The 19,379-nt window shown below is 35.8% G+C and overlaps 1 protein-coding gene and 1 pseudogene across 1 annotated transcript; both read left to right on the top strand.

Annotated features, from left to right (window-relative positions):
* Window positions 1-1,553: 1,553 nt before the first annotated feature.
* LOC112525146 (pentatricopeptide repeat-containing protein At5g03800) lies at window positions 1,554-4,240 on the top strand. The gene has a single exon (XM_025135132.1). The coding sequence runs from the start codon at window positions 1,554-1,556 to the stop codon at window positions 4,158-4,160; it is 2,607 nt and encodes an 868-aa protein (XP_024990900.1). The 3' UTR covers window positions 4,161-4,240.
* An 11,700-nt stretch (window positions 4,241-15,940) lies between these two features.
* LOC112506175 overlaps window positions 15,941-19,379 on the top strand; it is an 11,811-nt pseudogene continuing 8,372 nt past the window's right edge.

The following is a 19,379-nucleotide window of genomic DNA, read 5'->3' as shown; positions in this document are numbered from 1 at the left end:
CCAAGTAGGTTCATCCAATCAGCCCCCCAAACTATCTTGTACACGATTAGTATCAGCTTGAACAAACATTTTTTTAATTCATAAAACGAGCCGACATAGAAAAATAAGCATAAAGATTCAAGATTCAGGATTCATCTGACATTTATAGAGTTTAATTATGCATAAAGTCAGTAGGATCCATTGTAAGGTAGTGTTCATTCAGATCTGAATAAGATTAGACTATACTTCTTGAAAGATCTTTTAATGAATAATCTGTAAATAAGGTGTCAAGGCCATTAAACAGTGAGCAGTCAACGCCTAAGACTGTTTTAATGCACACAAGAATGGGAGTGGACCACAAATGATCAACCAAACTCTGACATTCTACGCAAAAACATTTAAATCGAGATCTATGATCCTTGGAAGTAAATTAACTTAGGTCTCCCATAAACTAACTTCAGTGGTTGGTTGCAATCCGATTAGAAAGGCAAGATCAATTGAGTTCCGGTTGTTTCTTTAGCAACAAAGCAGTAGCTGAAATTTTAAGTACATGATCAATAATATCAGCCTCAATGGTGTTGTCGATCCAGCCTCAATACAACGATAGGTATTGGGTTGGAATTAGGTTAGGGCCATTTGAACCCAACCCAACCCAACCCAACCCAAACCCAAGCTAATGTGTTTCATACCATGTTACACATTCAAGATGGACACATAAACAAATAACATAGGCATAAATGGAAGCAAATTTAAGAACAATCATACTACCCTGGTTACAAAACTAGAACAATCAAACACACATTCTCAGCAAAACCCACCAAAATCAAAGCATTAATTTGTAATGTAAACATAACATAGTTCACAATCATACACACATATAGCAGGAATCAAGGGATAACTATTATCACTCATCATTTCAAGAACACACAACTTTGAATGATGCCCAAATGGAATTATTAACAAAATTCCTCAATAACACACAACTATTAACAGAAATCCTCAATTCGATGATCCAGGGAGAAATGTACCAAGGAGAAGAACGCAAAACTACCAAAGAGAAGGAACGAAAAATACCAGGCATAAATTTACCTTTGTGGATGTGGAGGGAGGAGGTGCGACGAGCAGCTGATGAGGGAGGAAGGTCGAGCGATGATGGAGAAGAAGTGACAGAGCCGAAAGGGGAGGAGGGTGGTGAGCAGTGAGGGAGAGGGAGAGGGAGGGGGAGGAGGCGGATACGAGCGATGGAAAACCTAATCGTGAAAAAGGCCATGCTTGGAAAGTTGATATCTGACCCGGGTAAGCATGATTTTCGTGCTGTCTCAGTAAGTATTCGATCAACATCTTGGTCAGAAAAGTATTTTGGTAAAAAATTTGACTGCTAACCGATCAGAGCTTAGTAAACAGCCACTTAATCTCAAAATAAAAGAATTTGTTACATTTTTATAGATTTTTGATCGGTGAAAGGTTAAATGATAAAATTTTAACCTTTTTTAACGGTGATGCCGTAGATGTCCAAAACCGGTGGAAATAAATAAGAGTTGGGGGAATTCTATGATTCGCGCCTTTCTTTGTCCATGGCTGCCGTTAACCTCCCCTCCATCACAACCCTAATCTCTCACTCGTCCTCTCTCCTTTACCCTCCAAAACCACCCAATTCAACCCCTTCGGTTTCTTTCCACAAAACTCCTCTTCCTATCTTCTCTAACCACACCAAAACCCCACAACTTCATCCTTCTAAAAACACCAAAGACTACTGTAACTTGCTTCATCTATCAGTTGAGCATGGCTACATCGAACTTGCCATGGCTGTTCATGCTTCAATTCTTAAGATTCAAGCGAACTCCCCATATTTGTCTAATGCACTCATCGTGGCTTATTTCAAATTGGGTCTTACGAGTCATGCTTACAAGGTGTTTAATTGTCTTGAAAATCCCGACGTGGTTACCTTCACGGCTATGATTTCTTGGTTTGCTAGGTCAAACCGAGAGATTGAAGCCATAAAGTTGTTCTTTGAAATGAGGAGGTTAGGTATCGAGCCTAATGAGTATAGTTTCGTTGCTATACTGACCGCTTGTGCGTGGGTGTTGAATCTTGAATTGGGTTCTCAAGTTCATTGTTTAGCCATCAAAATGGGGTTTTTAGGAGAAACTTATGTTTCAAATGCTCTGATGGGGTTCTATAGTAAATGTGGTTATTTAGATTGTGTGCTTGAGGTGTTTGATGAAATGTTCCAGAGAGACATCTCTTCATGGAATACAGTGATAACGGCTCTGGTCAAGAGTTCCATGTATGAAAAGGCATTGCAATTGTTTCGTGGTTTCTTACAAACAGATGAACATAGAATCGACCATTTTACTCTTTCAACCCTTCTAACTGCTTGCACTGAATATGCTGCCTTCATGGAGGGCCGTGAACTTCACGGTCATGCACTAAAATTAGGGTTAGAAAACAACTTGAGTGTTGGTAATGCACTAATTGGGTTCTACACCAAATTCAGGAGCTTAAAATATGTGGTTGGTCTGTTTGATAGAATGGCTGTTAAAGATGTAATAACCTGGACTCAGATGATATCTGTTTACATGGAATCCGGACTTCTTGAAATGGCAGAGAAGGTGTTCGATAAAATGCCTGAGAAGAATTGTGTCTCTTATAATGCCCTCTTAGCAGGGTTTTGCCAAAATGGTGTTGGGTCAAGAGCTTTGGGTATGTTTTGCAGAATGTTGGAACAAGGGGTTGAGTTGGATGATTTCTCATTAACTAGTATCATAAATGCTTGTGGATTGCTCAGAGATAAGAAGACCAGCGAACAGATTCATGGGTTCATTCTGAAATTTGGGTTTGGCTCCAATGATCGTATCGAATCTGCATTGCTTGATATGTGCACAAAATGTGGAAGAATGGCCGATGCAGAAAAGATGTTTCACAGCCAGTCAATAAGCCATGATAATTCGATTATATGGACATCAATGATTTGTGGGTATGGTAGAATTGGACAGCCATATGAAGCACTTTCTTTGTTCTTCAAAAGTCAATCTGAAAACACCATAACCATTGATGAAATTGTATCAACAACAGTCCTTGGTATTTGTTCGACCGTTGGGTTCGACAGAGTTGGAGAACAAATCCACTGTACTGCTTTGAAATCAGGTTTGATCGATGATATAGGAGTGGGAAATGCATTAATTGGAATGTATAGCAAGTGTGGCAACATGATGGCCTCAATCAAGATTTTTAATCTCATGAAGAAACATGATATAGTTTCTTGGAACAGTTTGATGGCTGGCTATGTTTTTCACCGGCAAGGGGACAAGGCCTTGGATCTATGGGCCGCAATGAAAGAGGCAAAAATACAGCCAGATTCAATCACCACCCTCTTGATAATCTCAGCTTACACACACACCACCTTGAATATGGTCAATGAATGCCATAGATTCTTTCACTCCATGAAAACCACTTACAACATAGAACCGATTTCAGATCATTATGCCTCATTGGTTGGTGTCTTTGGGCGGTGGGGTTTACTCGAACAGGCTGAGGAAATTATCAACAAAATGCCGTTTGAGCCAGACCCTTTTGTATGGAGAGCTTTGCTTGATAGTTGCAAAACACATATGAATACAATCATCGGCGAAAGGGCAGCAAAGGAAATTATTGCCAAGAAGCCAAACGATCCATCTACGTATATACTTATATCTAACTTATATTCCGCATCTGGTAGATGGCAGTGCTCTGAAACCATGAGGGAAGAGATGAGAGAAAAGGGTTTCCAGAAAAGGCCTGGAAAAAGTTGGATCATCCACGAAAACAAGGTTCATTCATTCTATGCAAGAGACAAATCACACCCCCGATCCAAAGATATTTACAGCGGGCAAGATATATTAGTTTTGGAATGTTTGAAAGCTGGATACATGCCGGATACTAGTTTTGTGCTTCATGAGGTGGAGGAGCATCATAAAAGGGATTTCTTGTACTACCATAGCGCGAAGCTAGCAGTTACATATGGTCTTTTAACGAGTAGGCGTGGGACCCCGGTTCGTGTTATGAAGAATATCCTTCTTTGTGGGGATTGTCATACATTCTTCAAGTATGTCTCTATTGTTACCAAAAGGGAGATTCATATCAGGGATGCTTCAGGCTTCCATTGTTTTGTGAATGGTGAGTGTACATGCAAAGGTAAGTGAGCTAAATGATGACATACATGTGTTTTGTTGTGCAATATTCACAAATGAATATATCATATTTTTATTAGTTTACATTGAAAGACCAGTCTTCCTTTTGTTTAGAGTATATTTATGCAGTCATTATGTATCCATTCCAACTGAAACAACTTTGACAAATGTTGGAGATACATCTGATATCACTAGTTTAGAAGTGGAGATTTTGTGTCTTCATATTAGCACTTTCTAGCAAGAAAAGTGAAAAAGTAGCACCTTTTTTTGTGGGTTTTAAAGAAAGGGCAAATTGCATGAAAAAGTAACGTACTTTAACTTGATTCCTATTTTGGGTAATGTACTTTCAAAACTTTCATTTTGGTACCTATTGATAGAGCAAATTGCATGAAAAAGTAACGTACTTTAACTTGATTCCTATTTTGGGTAACGTACTTTCAAAACTTTCATTTTGGTACCTAAGATGTAAAGTTTTAAACATTTAAGTACCCGAATAACTGGTTGAAATATTAACCGATTATCATGCTGATATGGCGAATGATGTGGTATCAAACTCGGTATTATTTGCTGACGTGGTCAGTGACGTGGATTTTTTAAAATCTAAAATTAGTCTTTTTTTTAGTCTAAAATTAGTCTTTCCGGGTTACCCGGGTACTTAAATGTTTACAACTTTACATCTTAGGTACCAAAATGAAAGTTTTGAAAGTACGTTACCCAAAATAGGAATCAAGTTAAAGTACGTTACTTTTTCATGCAATTTGCCCTTAAAGAAATAGCACCCAATTTCGTCAATCTATCTATACTACCTTATAAATCAGATTTATCAAAAGTCTTGAAAACAATTTTTAAAGCACAAAGTACTATACATTTATGTATAAAGTCTTAAAAACAACTCGTAATGCATTAAGTATTACTACTTTTGCATTCAGTCTTAAATATCTTAATCTACAATTAAAATAACATATAGTGCAAGTTACCAATGCACATTATTACTTTTTCTTTCATGTTCTCAAGATACTTTTGACACCTTTCACTCATGCCTTCACCATCTCATACCTATATGTCTTCTCCCCATCCCCCAAGGTGAGATTCAAACTGATATTTTTCATGAGTTATTAAAAGTTCTCACATTCATCTCTCATTCAATTGCTCTAGAATCTCGGTGTTGCTCTCGATCTCTTGATTCTTTGCTCTTGGTGTAAATCGAACACATTTGTGGAGTCGTTTATATATGTTGGATTTTAAACTGTCATACAATTTTTTTCATCGATAGACTGTAATTGGAATCATAACTCTTATTTATTCGAATTGTATTAATATGTAAAGACCAAGTGTAACTTATATCATTGTTCAATCTTCTCTAATAAAACCAGTGAAACTTCAAAATCGTTAAAATTCACGGCTCTTGTTGCATTGCCAGGTACACAACTAGTTCTATCAAATTCTTAGGTGGCTTTTGGTTCAAAGAACGGTACAAGATTTCCTCAAATTGGCAAAAATTTGAATTTTCGGGGATATATGACCTATTTGACTTTTCTACTAATTTGGTCCACCAACCAAAAAAAGTGGATTCGGTCAATTATGATGGAATTGGATACTGTTTTCTTAAAATCACAAAAAATGTGCTATATTTCCAATTTTCTAGTTGGAAAACCTAGATTTTGTCTTCTTTATAATAATCAGTGACTAAAGTTAATTCACTATGTTGCAGAATATTTGTTGAACCTCAGAGCAAAATAAAAAAGCATTCCACATATTCTCTCACACAACCCCTTCATGCCTAAAAGTTGTGTACATTTTATCTCCCTCACATCACATCACATCACATAGAATTTACTGGGTTTGATTAGTGGCAGGGAGAAGGAAAGTTTAGTTATACAAATTAAATAAAATAATTACTCCTTCGAACCAAAATAACTATCTATATTTTCATTTTAATTTATTTTAAAATAAGTGTCACGTAAATGATTGTTTTCCAATTTTACCCTTAATAATGAGATGGAAAAATTAGTTACTTCATTTTGCTATTGAGGATAATTATCTAGTTCATTAAAAATGTAATGATTACATTTCTAAAATTGTTTGGTATCTTTTTATTTTGGACAAAGGGAATATATGTCTAGACGCATAGTATACATGGGGTGTGTATTAGGGGCCATTTGCGAAATGTTTATCCGGATTGTTTTTATCAAGTCACATTACCTTACTGGATGAACATGGCAAGGACCGAAAATCTTACCCGATAAGAACGATGATTGGTGAGGGTGACCTTGACGACCATTACATGGTTAACGTTTATCGAGTAAATTGTTGCATACAATGTCATTTTGATGAAGTAAAATCTTAACTGGTAAGACAAGTAATAGTGTTTAATCGTACCGGTAAGCGCTTACCGGATAAGTGTTTTAGGGGCCATTTACCAAACATTTACCTGGTAAACGCTAATTGGTAAAATTCTACATTATCACTTACTCACCAAATAAGGTTTGTTAGGACTGAATTTCTGTGTAAATTGTATATGTCTTGAAAAGATAATTTTGTCTATAATTGTTAGAAAATCATCGTGTTTGACTTTTCTTATGTAGTTTGACTTTGACTAGAGGGTTCAAGTTTGACCCTATATAAAGCTTGTATTTAGTGAATTAGTGTAGGAGATTGATTTTGTAAACAATACGTATATTTGAGAAATACAAGAGCTTTGACTGATTGACTTTCTCTCTCAATCTCCTTACATGTTCTTGAGTGTTAAATCTAGATCTGCCATGGATTCTTAGAAGTTTTATGCCATGGATTCTTAGAAGTTTTACTTGAAGATTGATCATAGTGGACTATCAATTGCTAAGGTCCTACGATTTAGCCTAACTCGCACAAGGCACATCCGGATTTGATATTTATCGCCTAACAGCCCATCCGATTTAGTCATACCTCGCTCAACCCCTCTTTCAGATTTGTGTTTATTGGTCATCCTGTTAGCCTTGATAAAGCATCATCGTTCTTCGTCACTAAATTAGCTGGACTGTGTCTTTCATCGCACGATAAGATTTCTGATTTCGATTAACAACTTCCTTCCATTTCCGATTTCATCTAAATCATTCACTACATCGATTTAATACAAATTCTTCGAGTTAACCTTTGCTCGCACAACCTTCTGTCCAATTAGCTTCATCTGAACTTACCTAAATCATCTAAATCGCCCATACCCCTTGACCGATTGAGCTTGACCTCGCATCTGTTTTCATCTGGATTTGAGAACCCTCTAACCGGATTTCACCTTAAATTGCTCGAAGAATCTGTTTCAACCCTAAAATCTGTTTTCATCCGGATTGTCACTTCCCTGTAACTTTTTGGGCTTTTCTCAATCATCTCAGAATTATTTGGTTTGGGCTTGGTTGTTTAATAAGCCCATTTAATTTTTTCTAGCCTATTTTTTTGTTGTTTTTGTCTAATATTTTTTTTGGGCTTGATTCTTTTGGACTTAATTGTATCTCTATGCCCATTTTTTTTTCTATTCTATTTCTTGGCCCAAGTTCTCATTTTGTTTTAAAATCTTCCTTTTAGATTTTTTTTTGAATCTCATTTTGTTTGGATTTCACTGATTTTGATCTATATTGCATTGCATTTTTCTGTTTTTGAGAATTTCATAGATTTTTATCTGTTTTGAAGTTTTTGAACTAATTTGTATCGCGTAAACTATTTTTTATAATCAGTTTTAACAGTTTTTGACTGTTTTTAATAGTTTTAACTGTTTTCAACAGTTTTTGACTGTTTTTATAGATTTTTAACTGTTTTCGCTGATTTTCTGATTTCTCAACAATTTTTATTTTTTTTTTCTGTTATTTTTTTGAGCTTATTAGTTTTTGATTTCTTTGAACTGATTTCACAGCATTAGATTCGTTGATCAATCTGAAATGACAGTATATTTTGAAAAAAGAGAATATAAAGCTGAAAGATAAAGTTTCTGAATTGGAGAAAAACTTAAAGGACTATACAGATAAATATATTAATATGTTCTATAAAAATCATGCAAATGAGGAATTTATTAAAGATTTAAAACGGGAACAAAAAGAAAGATGTGAACATATTGAAAATGATTTCATGTATAAGATTGAAAAGTTGGAGAATACTCTGAATTCTGTCAGAAAAGAGTATGATGATGAATTGAAAATTTGGAGTAAAGCTAATAAAGATCTATTTAATAAACTTCAAGAGGTTAGAAGTGAACTACAAATTGAAAGAAACTTTTCTGGAAGGAATAATACAGAGACTGAGGACTTAACTGATAAACTTCATAAGTCTAAGAGTGATCTGAGTGAGTTAAGGAAATTACTGGACTTAGAGAAGGAAAAAGTTCTAGAAGCCGAGAAGAGTTTGAGTGTTGAAAGAATAGATTTTGAGAAAGAAAAGAAAAGGTTTCTTGAAGTAGAGAAAAGATTTGGTGCTGAATGCATATCTTATGAAAATAAGATAAACTCTCTCGAACGGAATGCTAAAATGCTGTTAAAGCAAATCTCGGATTTTGAGCAGCTGATTATCTTGGAACGAGTCAAGATAGATAAAGAGAAGAACGAAATCAAAGAAGAATGTTTGAGCCAGAATCATAAACTGTCTAACAGCATTGCTAAAAAACAGAAGGCTTTAGACGAAGAGAAGAAGCTATTTGCGCTTGAAAAGAGAAATAGTTCAAAGAAATATGCAGTTATAGCTAAAGAGCTTGTTGAAAAGAAAAAATGGCTCGACATCGCTTCTGAGAATGGGAAGAGCAGCTCAGATGAAGAGAGAAGAGAGTTTGATAATCAAAAGAAGAAATTTGAGAAGCCGAAGAAGGAGTTAGAAGGTAAACTTCTGGACACTTCAAGGAAATTGTCTGACCTGAAGACAGAACTTGAAACTGAATTGAAGATGAGAACTGAACTTAAAGAGAAGTATTTAGTTGCTGATGAACGAGACCAGCTTTTAAAGAAAGTCAAAGACTTTTCTTATGCTCAAAGCTCAACTGGTTCTCCTTCTAAGTGTAAAACCAACTTTTATGACTGTTCCAAATCTAACAGTTATTCTAGCGGCCCTAAATCTACTGTTTCTATGAACTATTCTCGTTCTTCTAATCAGTACTATCAAGGGTACGTCATCGAATCACCCAATTATTCTTTAAAAGTTAAAAGCATTTGGGTTAATAAGTCTGAATCTGTTTCGTCCCGTAATTCTATTGTTACTAACAATAATCTTCCTTGTTTTGTGAGATCCACTACTGACTTGATAAATCTTAACAAGAGAAGGATCATGTGCTCTACATGCAAAACTACTGATTTTGTGAACAGGAAGAGGTACAATAGGTGGACTAACGATAAMAGACATCAGAAGAACTGGAAAGGTAATAACATGTATGATAATAATAATTGGTATGGATCTTATTACGTATATAATCATCCTGTTAAAAGCGCGAAAAAGAAAATTTCTAACAAAAATAGATGGTTTGGCAGCTGTAATATCCCACAACCTGATACTAACAAAGAAGGACCCACGTTCGTTTGGGTACCAAAATCTGTTTAATCTGATTTTCCAGGTGCGTCATTACTGCGCTGATCAGAGATTCATACAAATGATGCACTAATTCAGCGGGGGTTGTACACTGTTCAAACTGTGGCTTCTGAGCAATACAGTTCAGGACCCGTGCTAAAAATGTTTTCATTTTTTTTATTTTGAGCTGAACTAAAATATTACTTAAATCTACTTTCTAGGGGGAGTCTCTAGAATTTTTTTTGAATAAATGTTTTCGGAAAATGATTTGTTTTGGAAAACGAGTACATTTTCTAAATAGGTATTTTCTGAGATTTTACTTGTGTAATTTCTCATCGATCATAACTCCAATACCTGTTTCAGCTATTCTTGAAACTGTTATTATCACGTCTCTTAAAATGAAAACCATTTTCGGTGATAATACGCTCGTTTGTATTCAAAGTTAGTTTTTCTGATATTTTTTACCTTGATTGGTATACACTTCATTTTTTAATCAGAATCTGTAAACTCGTTCTTACAGATCTTCATTCATTTATCTCACATACTGAATAATCTGACTTTGAACATCACTCCTTCATTGATTGTGCTTAAAAGCCAAATATCTTGATCAATTTTATCTGATCATTGTGCTTATTTGCAATAATATTTTTGATCAACTGTTTGTGATCAACTGAGCATAATGCTAAATTTAGGAGGGACTGTGTGTTTAATAGAAATACCTCTATGGAATGTCAGAACCGGCAAACCTACCCAAGAGGACAACCATATCTGAGTGAGCTTTAACTCAAAAAGGGTTTGTGTGTAGAGCTTAAAATGAAAATGAGTTGTGAGACAAAATAATTGATGAGAGTTGTGTCAGGATTAAAAGAACATAAGAATCTTGTTCCAAACTTCAAAATACCGGGCATACGACATAATCTATTAGTTCTCAATTTTTTCGAGACTAATATTGAAAAAGGCAAAGCCCAGGCCAATTCTTGTCACAACCCCACCAGCTACTCATTTATCTCTCAATAGTTGGGGCATGCAGCTCACAATCTATCAATTTCTCATTTGGAGAAAGTTGATATTGAAAAAGAAGGATATATGTCCCCCCTTCAAGTCTCTTTGATCACTAATTGAGTCTGATAAATTTATGTAGTCCGCACTAGTTTATCTTTTTGAGCCTAAACAAAAGCATATGTTGCTTTATCTTTCTACATTACACAAATTTTGCATTTTATATATTATTTTGCCGAAATATTCATAAATATGCTATTATTAAGCTATCGATGATTGAATGGAAGACCTGGTGAGATGAACCTCATAAAGTCTCATATATACAGTACATCCATTGTACTGAGTATATTTGTTATACTTACAGGCCAATCTCTTTATAAGATTGAAAACAATTTCATAAGTTGAAATTGGTTGTTACCTTCCCATTCCCTTAATCTGAAAAGATTATAAAAGTGGATTTGAAAAGATCTGCTTACAATTTCATGAATTGACGACTTTCGCTGAAGATTTTATTCATTCTAGTGTATGATGCTAATGATTCTCATTTCATCATAAGGGGGAGTATGAAATAATGAATGAAATGTTCAATTCCGAACGAAATAAGGGGAGTATGTTATAAAGATCAAGGGGGAGTAACATAAAATGTCGGCAAAGGACTCAAAGGAGTGTGACTAAAGATTATCACAGAAGATTATTCCTATGCTACAATGCCTGAGAGTTTTTGAATGTGAAGATCATCCTTACAACAGTTTACTGATAAAGATTTCTTATCAAATAGATCGTTCAATTTTGGAGAAGAATGTTTGAGATTTTATCTGAAGAAGTTCGTTTTTGTGGAGAATGTTAGAATCTATTTGTTAGAAGAAATTATTTGAAGATCGTATCTTGAAATTCGTTTATGAAGATCGTTGCTGATACTGTTCTACATTGTTAAAAGAGAAGATCGTTGCTGTTCTATATTCGAGAGGAAAAATGTTAGAAGATTTTCTCAATAAAAGATTGTCTGAAGATCTCAAAGCAAAGTTTGTTTGAAGATTTTGAAGAAGTTATAAAGTGCTTAAAGTGACAAAGTTCAAATGAGATTCAAAGCGCATAAATTTTTTTCAAGATTGAATACAAAGGGGGAGACTGTTAGGACTGAATTTCTGTGTAAATTATATTCGTCTTGAAAATATAATTTTGTCTATAATTGTTAGAAAGTCATCGTGTGTGACTTTTCTTATGTAGTTTGACTTTGACTAGAGGGTTCAAGTTTGACCCTATATAAAGCTTGTCTTTAGTGAATTAGTGTAGGAGATTCATTTTGTAAACAGTACGTATATTTGAGAAATACAAGAGCTTTGACTGATTGACTTTCTCTCTCAATCTCCTTACATGTTCTTGAGTGTTAAATCTAGATCTGTCATGGATTCTTAGAAGTTTTACTTGAAGATTGATCAATAGGGGACTATCAAGGTTTTAGTCAACAAAAACGACATCATATGCAGCAATTACCCAGTAAGCACTGACCGTGATAAGAGTCGTAACTTTCACTTACCGCGTAAGATTCTTGATTTTTATCATATTTATTCGGTAAGAGAATTAACTTAATAATCCCTTACCCGGATAAGTGTTTGGTAAACGACCCATTAATAAATGGGGCCCTTGTATGCATATAGAAAATCGACCTATTAAATTATATAAATAAAAGTAATTTTTTTTGTAACGAATAATAATTCTTTATAAAATTTGAAAACATATAGATAAAAATTCACCAATCAAACTTGCAAGAAACAAATAATTGAGCTTCTAATTCTAATAATCAGAACGACAACATACCAGTTTTCAAATTAGATAACGTATTTTATTGTCTTGATCTCTATAAAGTGACTTAATGAGATTTACATGGTTGTTTCGATTGTGGATACTTTATGTGATTTTGAAAAAGTCAATGTTGAATTTAACATTTTGTTGCGGCCTATACCGGTTTTTACCAAAAACATTGTGCAAACAACTAGTACTTTTTTGTCATGTCTAATTTTACTCCATAGAACTACGGCTAGATACTATATGTGACAATGTTAGACTTATTTCACCTAAAAATGGATCCACTTTTGATAACATTTTATCTGAAATAGAACTGGTAAATCAAAAACTTCGCTAAAAATGAAACGCATTAAAAGTCATCCAAAAATTTATATATGTTCAAACCAATTCATCTAGAAAGAAATCATATTAATTTATTAAAAATCGAAACTGAATCGTTTCGATTTAGGTTCCGGTTTCAAGTTTTTTATATCATTAAGGCCTCAGGTTTCGAAATTTCTGAATCCGCCACTGACAACATGTACTTTAATTGATGGTTAGAATAGTCATTTCCTTCTTTGCTAAATTACTAGAAAATTCTCATTTTGTGGTGGAAGTACAATTGACCAAAACTTTAGGCTTCTATATAAAATTTAGTACAAACTTCAGGGGGCTGTAAGTGAATTATTAATGGAAAATCCACCCAAATTACTATAATCTACCACCAAATTCACCTTCTAATCATTTCTTTTTGACTTTACCTAAAAATAAATAGGTGTGCATTATAATTGTGGACCCACTAAATAAAAAATTCTACAGTTTTTGGTTTAGGTTCGTAATTATTACGGATCCGATTCAAAATCTATTTTTAATGGTGGAGCTATTTATAGGAAAATGGATTTTGAATCAATTCCGTAAATTATAATTTACGGATCTGTCCAAAAACTTAGAATTTTTTTTTATCGAGGATAAATTGGTTATGAAAATATGTTATTTGAATAAATTTCTCAATATTAATTCATAAGTGAGATCTCCGCCCATTCTTTCGCCGGAGCAACCATTTGAAAGGTGCGTTTACATATCTGCAGTCCCATTAGCACCGCTTTCAACTGCTTACTCTATAACATTGATCAAATATCTTGATTTTATTCAGTAGGTCTGCTCAAATATTTGCATTTGATTCAGTGGTTGTTGAATCCCAATAATAGTCATAATGGTAATAATTCTCATTGGATATTTGAATCTCGTAATTGCCAACTTCAATCTGAAATTGCATTGCAGTTTTGGCATCGATTGTGACCTCTTAAAATTTTGGAACTTAAATTTGGTTTCTAATTCTTTTTTATTTGTTATATAGGTTGTTTTAGCAGCCTCCTTTACCAGTAAATCTGGAAAAGGTGATATATTTGTTTCATTGTGTCTATGTTTTTGATCCTTCAACACGATCAGGTGTGATTGAAATTTGTAGTTTTTCTGCATTCGAGTGTGAAATTACAACGGGTTGGTGATATTTTATGGTTTTGGCAGTGTTTCTACTCTTGTTTGTTCTAAATGAGTGAACATATGATGACATCCGCAAATTAGGTGAGAGCATTTGAATATAAATGATTAAGAGTTAAAAAAACATAGTTGTTTGATGCATGGAGATTTTATGAACGCTGTCACCAGAAACAATTTACTGATACCACTGAACTTTTAGTTTTATAGGTTGACTTATTAGCATCTGGTTTCATTTACTAATCTAATAACAAGTTGGTGCCAGCCAATGGACCAAACCAGGAAATGTGGCACCATCTTGTATTTCCTATAATTGGCATTGTTATCTAGGTGGGATGGGATCATTTTGATGCACCTATGCACATGCCTCGTGGTGCCCTGAGGGTCTAATATGACATGCAAGCCAGAATAGACATAATATTCCCGGTGAGAAAATTGTATACCAAAATAGCAGTAACTATGGCAAATCCTAAAATGTATTTTATTCAAAGCAAGAATACTTTGGTTAGTATGCTGATCTGCTTATTAGCATCTGTTGATATCTAAAGTAAGAAAGTTCTACCAGTGATAATGTGTCACAGACCTTAGCATATGGTATGACCGTATGATGCACCCTTACATAAGATGAGAAGGCTTGAGATCCAATCACTTACTAAAATTTTAAGGTGCTGCACATTGAGCTTAAAGCCCTCTGTGCATTACACGAGTGGATTGCCTTTCCTCAAGTAATGTACCAACCTAGCACCTTGATATGCTTCTTGTCTAGGCAACCACCTAGGCACACGTACTACAACAATGTATATGAGATGCGGTGCAATAACTCCTATGAAGTTTTGATCAAGTATCTATATTCATGAGCTGTCCCCTATGGTTCAAACCAAATAGGCACTAGCGGGATAACTTATTTATTGGTCAAGTTTGTGTTGTTGAAGTCGTTCATATGTATGTCATGCTTAATGTTATTTTAAACAGGTTTAATTAGCTAATAGTCATATGTAATCCTTCTACAGCGCTTATTTCAACGCAGTTTGTCGACATGTCTCGGGTAAGAATCGAGGGGCTTCTTGCAGCTTTTCCTAAGTTGATTGGAAGTGGGAAACAGCATACCTATGTTGAGACAGAAAATGTGCGGTATGTGTACCAACCAATGGAGAGTATATATCTACTGCTTGTGACAAACAAGCAAAGCAATATCCTTGAGGATCTTGATACACTGAGGATTCTTTCTAAAGTTGTATCCTTGTTGATGCAAAACTAGTATATTTCTTGCTTATGCATTGAGAATTGCCAAAATTTTAGTATCCTCTTTAAAAATCAACAGCAGGGGTGTGTGTGAATGGCGTTTATACAAGGTGAATGTGGATCTATGGATTTATTATTTCTTTTGCCAAATTTCGTTACTACAACTTAAGAATTTATAATAGTTGCGTCAAAGTAAAAATGAGATTTATTTGGAACAGATGATATGTTTTTCTCTTCTTTCAGCAGTTCATCTTTTGTATGATTCAAAACTTTTGAGAAAATCTTTGCTTCGGGTCTCATCAACAATTAACGGAGAAACTTATGTCATGAAGCCATTACTTTGTTCCAGTTCTGACTTCTGAGAGCAGACTTGATATCTTTATCAGGTTATCATATATTATGTTTCTTAATGTGTGATGCTCTAACGATTTTGCTAAAACTTATTTAGAGCTCCACCTAATTTTCTTTTTGTACAGCAATGAGGAAGGATGATGTTATCGTCAATTAAACTCATGCACTTTCTGATCACTCTGTAATGACGCAAACTTTATTTCACAAGATACTGTACTATTTGTTTCCCCAGAGTTACCTACAAATTGATTTCTTAACCTGCATAGGTCCTTGAGTTCTCTGCCTCTCTTGATGAAGAAGCCATTTGCAAGAATGCTTTTGAGCTGATTTTTGCTTTTGATGAAGTCATTTCCCTTGGGCACGAGGAAAATGTATCTATTGCGTAGGTCAGGCAATACTGTGAGATGGTATTGCCACTTGAAACATCATCAGTAGTTGGAATAACCTCTGAAGTGGACTCCTCCTCAAGCAAGCCTAAAGGTTGGTGCTATTTTTGTCTGTACTCCCAGCATGGATTTTCCATTTATCTTCCAAATTGTTAAACTAAGATGGCATCCTATTAAGATTCTTATTAATATTGTATGGAAATTCCATCCTATACATTCAACCAACTACTGATAGTTCGACCAAAGGGCCTTTGGCCTAGCGGTTTGTAAGTCTTTGACCTCCTAGGAGGTTCAGGGGTTCAAACCTCACCAAAGGTGAGGAGGGTGTGTGAGTATATTTGTTCTATTTGCCGTATATAAATATTATATAATTCAAAAAGAAAAAAAATACTGATAGTTCGGTTTGTTTATATTTGGTTCCTCTCAGGTCGTCCATCTGCAGCAGGGGCGGATCTAGCTTGTAAAAGGTGGGGGGAAGGGCCCCCACTAAAAAATTAAAAAAAATGAATTTTCTAAGGATAAAAGTTGTTTTTTTTACTTTCTACCATGGTTTTCCTCCGTAATTTCTTGTTAGGCCCCCACCAACTAAAGAAAGTATCTTGAAATCAACCAAAAAACTGAAAAGTTTCTCAAAATTGATAAAAAAAACCCTTAAAAATCCCTCGAAATAATCCAAAAAACTTCAAAAATCTCTTGGAATGGTGGAATAAGGCTAAAAACACATCGGACGACTTTGTGGGCGTTTAAGCTACCTTAAAGGTGCCCCCACTAGACCAAAATCCTGGATCCGCCACTGATCTGCAGTAGTTACTGCTCCAACTAAAGGCATGGGTATGAAGCTAGGAAAATCGCAAAAGACAAACCAGTTTCTGGAATCACTGAAAGCTGAAGGTGAAATGATCGTTGACGATGTACGACCGAGTGCTAATATAAGCAAAGCCGCAGCTCCACCTACTAATCCAGTCACTTTAACAGTTGAAGAGAAGCTTAATGTGACCCTAAAGAGAGATGGTGGTCTCAGCAACTTTGATGTGTAGGGAACTTTGTCTCTCCAAATACTTAACCAGGATGATGGGTTTATCCAAGTTCGGGTTCTCATTCTGCTACTCCCTTTCTTCTTGTCCACTTGCATGTTAGTGCTTATTTTTTTCTTTACCACCTTTCTGTTACAGCTGGTGTAAATAAGTGCCAAAATTTGCAGTCCTAATTTATCCTTATGACGACTTGCAATATATGATCAACCACCACTGCAGACCCCAGCATATATGTCAATGTAGTGTGAATCTAAATACTGAAAATGGAAAATAGTGTAGTGCCATTGTTGTTTATGGTTTCTCCAAACATGTGAATCCCATGTAACCATGGTAGGTGCTTGGTAGAATCTTAAAAGGCAGTGCCCATACTTTATTAACAGATATGTCGTGGATCTCCCTGGTGCAAAAGTTATATGCTATTATTGTTTATGTCTTCTGTGTTCATTGAGCAGTTTCTTTTCGGTTGCATTTTAAATATTTTGTACATGCGAATAGCAAAATATCTTGTAGTGTTCTCTGTGGGTGCGTTTGGTGTGCAGACAGGACTGGACAGGACAGGACAGGACGGGACGGGACAGGACAGGACAGCTGTTCAGCGTTTGGTAAGACAGGACAGGACAGGACAGAACTGGTTAAAATGACCAATTTACCCCTAGTGAGCTGTTTAGTGTTTTTTCACTACGAAATGCAGGGGGCAGTGGGTTCATCATCTTCATCCACAATATCAAACACATTTACCAAAATTCAAACACATTACCAAAATTCATCAAACATTACCAAAATTCATCAAACACATTACCAAAATTCAAACACATTACCAAAATGCATCCCGTATAAAATTGATGCAGGAATGCATCTGTGATTACCAATGCAAACAGAAATGTAGGGGGCAGTTAATCGAACACAAATTCATTACCAATGCATCCCATAAACGGTTCTTTAGTTCATTACCAAACCAAAATTCAAACACAAATTGATGCAGGGAAAACACTGTTAATCGAACACAAATTCATTACCAAACCAAAATACAAAAACAAATTCATTACCAAACCAAAATCGAACACAAATTCTTTACCAAACCAAAACAGGGAAGACACTGTTAATCGATGGAGGCAGGAAGCGTACCTAGCAAACCCTAAATCGATTCAAACCTAGCAAACCCTAAATCGATTCAAACATAGCAAACCCTAAATCGATTCAAAATTAGCGATGAGAAGGAGAAGGTTAGGGCAATCGTGTACCTGATGAAGGAGAAGGTTAGGCCAAAATCGATTCATACACCGTTGGACTGTGTGTATGGACTAGAACTCCAGTCGCCGATTGAGGGTTGGTGCGATGGAGGGTGTGCGATGGAGGCAGTCGGTGCGATGGAGGCAGTTGGCGATGGAGGCAGTCGGCGATGGAGGCAGTCGCCGATGGAGGTAGTCTGAGCATGGAGTGCGATGGAGGGTGCGATGGAGGGGAAAAAGGGGTAATGAGGGAAAATGTTTTGTGTTCCATTTAGTTCCAGGGGTAATGGTGGAACACGCGTGTCCCATGCTTGTCCAACTTAGTTCCATTTAGTTCCACATTTAGCCACACCAAACGTAGGACAAATGTGTTCTGTCCTGTCCTGTCTCACCATGTCTAACGTACCAAACGCACCCTGTAGGTAAACACTGGTGTTTTCATACGTAGCACCTCTCATTGCTTATTTATGTCCAATTCAATAGGAAACTTCTATTTATGCATAGGGTGATTTATTTAAAGTTTGCTGCTCCTTCACTCTTTGTCCAATGCAACCGACCTTTTGCATTTCAACGTGCATACCATGAAACGCTCTTTTGGCTTCTATCATGGTAAATAGGATCTGGGCATCTCTAGGTACAAATACGAGATCTCACAGTTTCTAGTGAAGAAAAGTTTTGTTATGATGTCACTACTAGAAAAACAGGTATCAGCGACGAATATCAGCGAGGGAAAGTTTCCCTCGCAGATCAGCGAGGGATCAGCGAGAGAAAGTTTCCCTCGCAGATCAGCGAGGGATCAGCGAGGGAAATGCCAAAAAACTCATTCCCTCGCTGTTCCCTCGCTGATCAGCGAGGGAAATGCCAAAAAACTCATTCCCTCGCTGATTCTTCGCTGATCAGCGAGGGAAATGCCAAAAAACTCATTTCCTCGCTGATCCCTCGCTAATTTGCGAGGGAAATTTCTTCTACAAAATCCCTCGCTGATCCCTCGCTGATCGAGGGAAATGCCAAAAAACTCATTCCCTCGCTGATCTCTCGCTAATTTGCGAGGGAAATTTCTTCTACAAAATCTCTCGCTGATTCCTCGTTGATTTGCGAAGGATCAGCGAGGGATTTTTCTATTTTTCCTATTTTCTCATTTTTATGTGTTATATGTACATATTTTTATATGTTGATATCGTATGTATGCATGTC

This window comes from Cynara cardunculus (assembly GCF_001531365.2).
Source record: "Cynara cardunculus var. scolymus isolate 2C chromosome LG 1, CcrdV1, whole genome shotgun sequence".
NCBI lineage: Eukaryota > Viridiplantae > Streptophyta > Magnoliopsida > Asterales > Asteraceae > Cynara > Cynara cardunculus.
The sequence above is the reverse complement of the archived record's forward strand: the minus strand, read 5'-3'. Positions and strand labels throughout refer to the sequence as shown.

Coding starts and splice junctions, on each gene's coding strand:
- LOC112525146 (XM_025135132.1), top strand. CDS start 1,554: ATGGCTGCCGTTAACCTCCCCTCCATCACAACCCTAATCTCTCACTCG.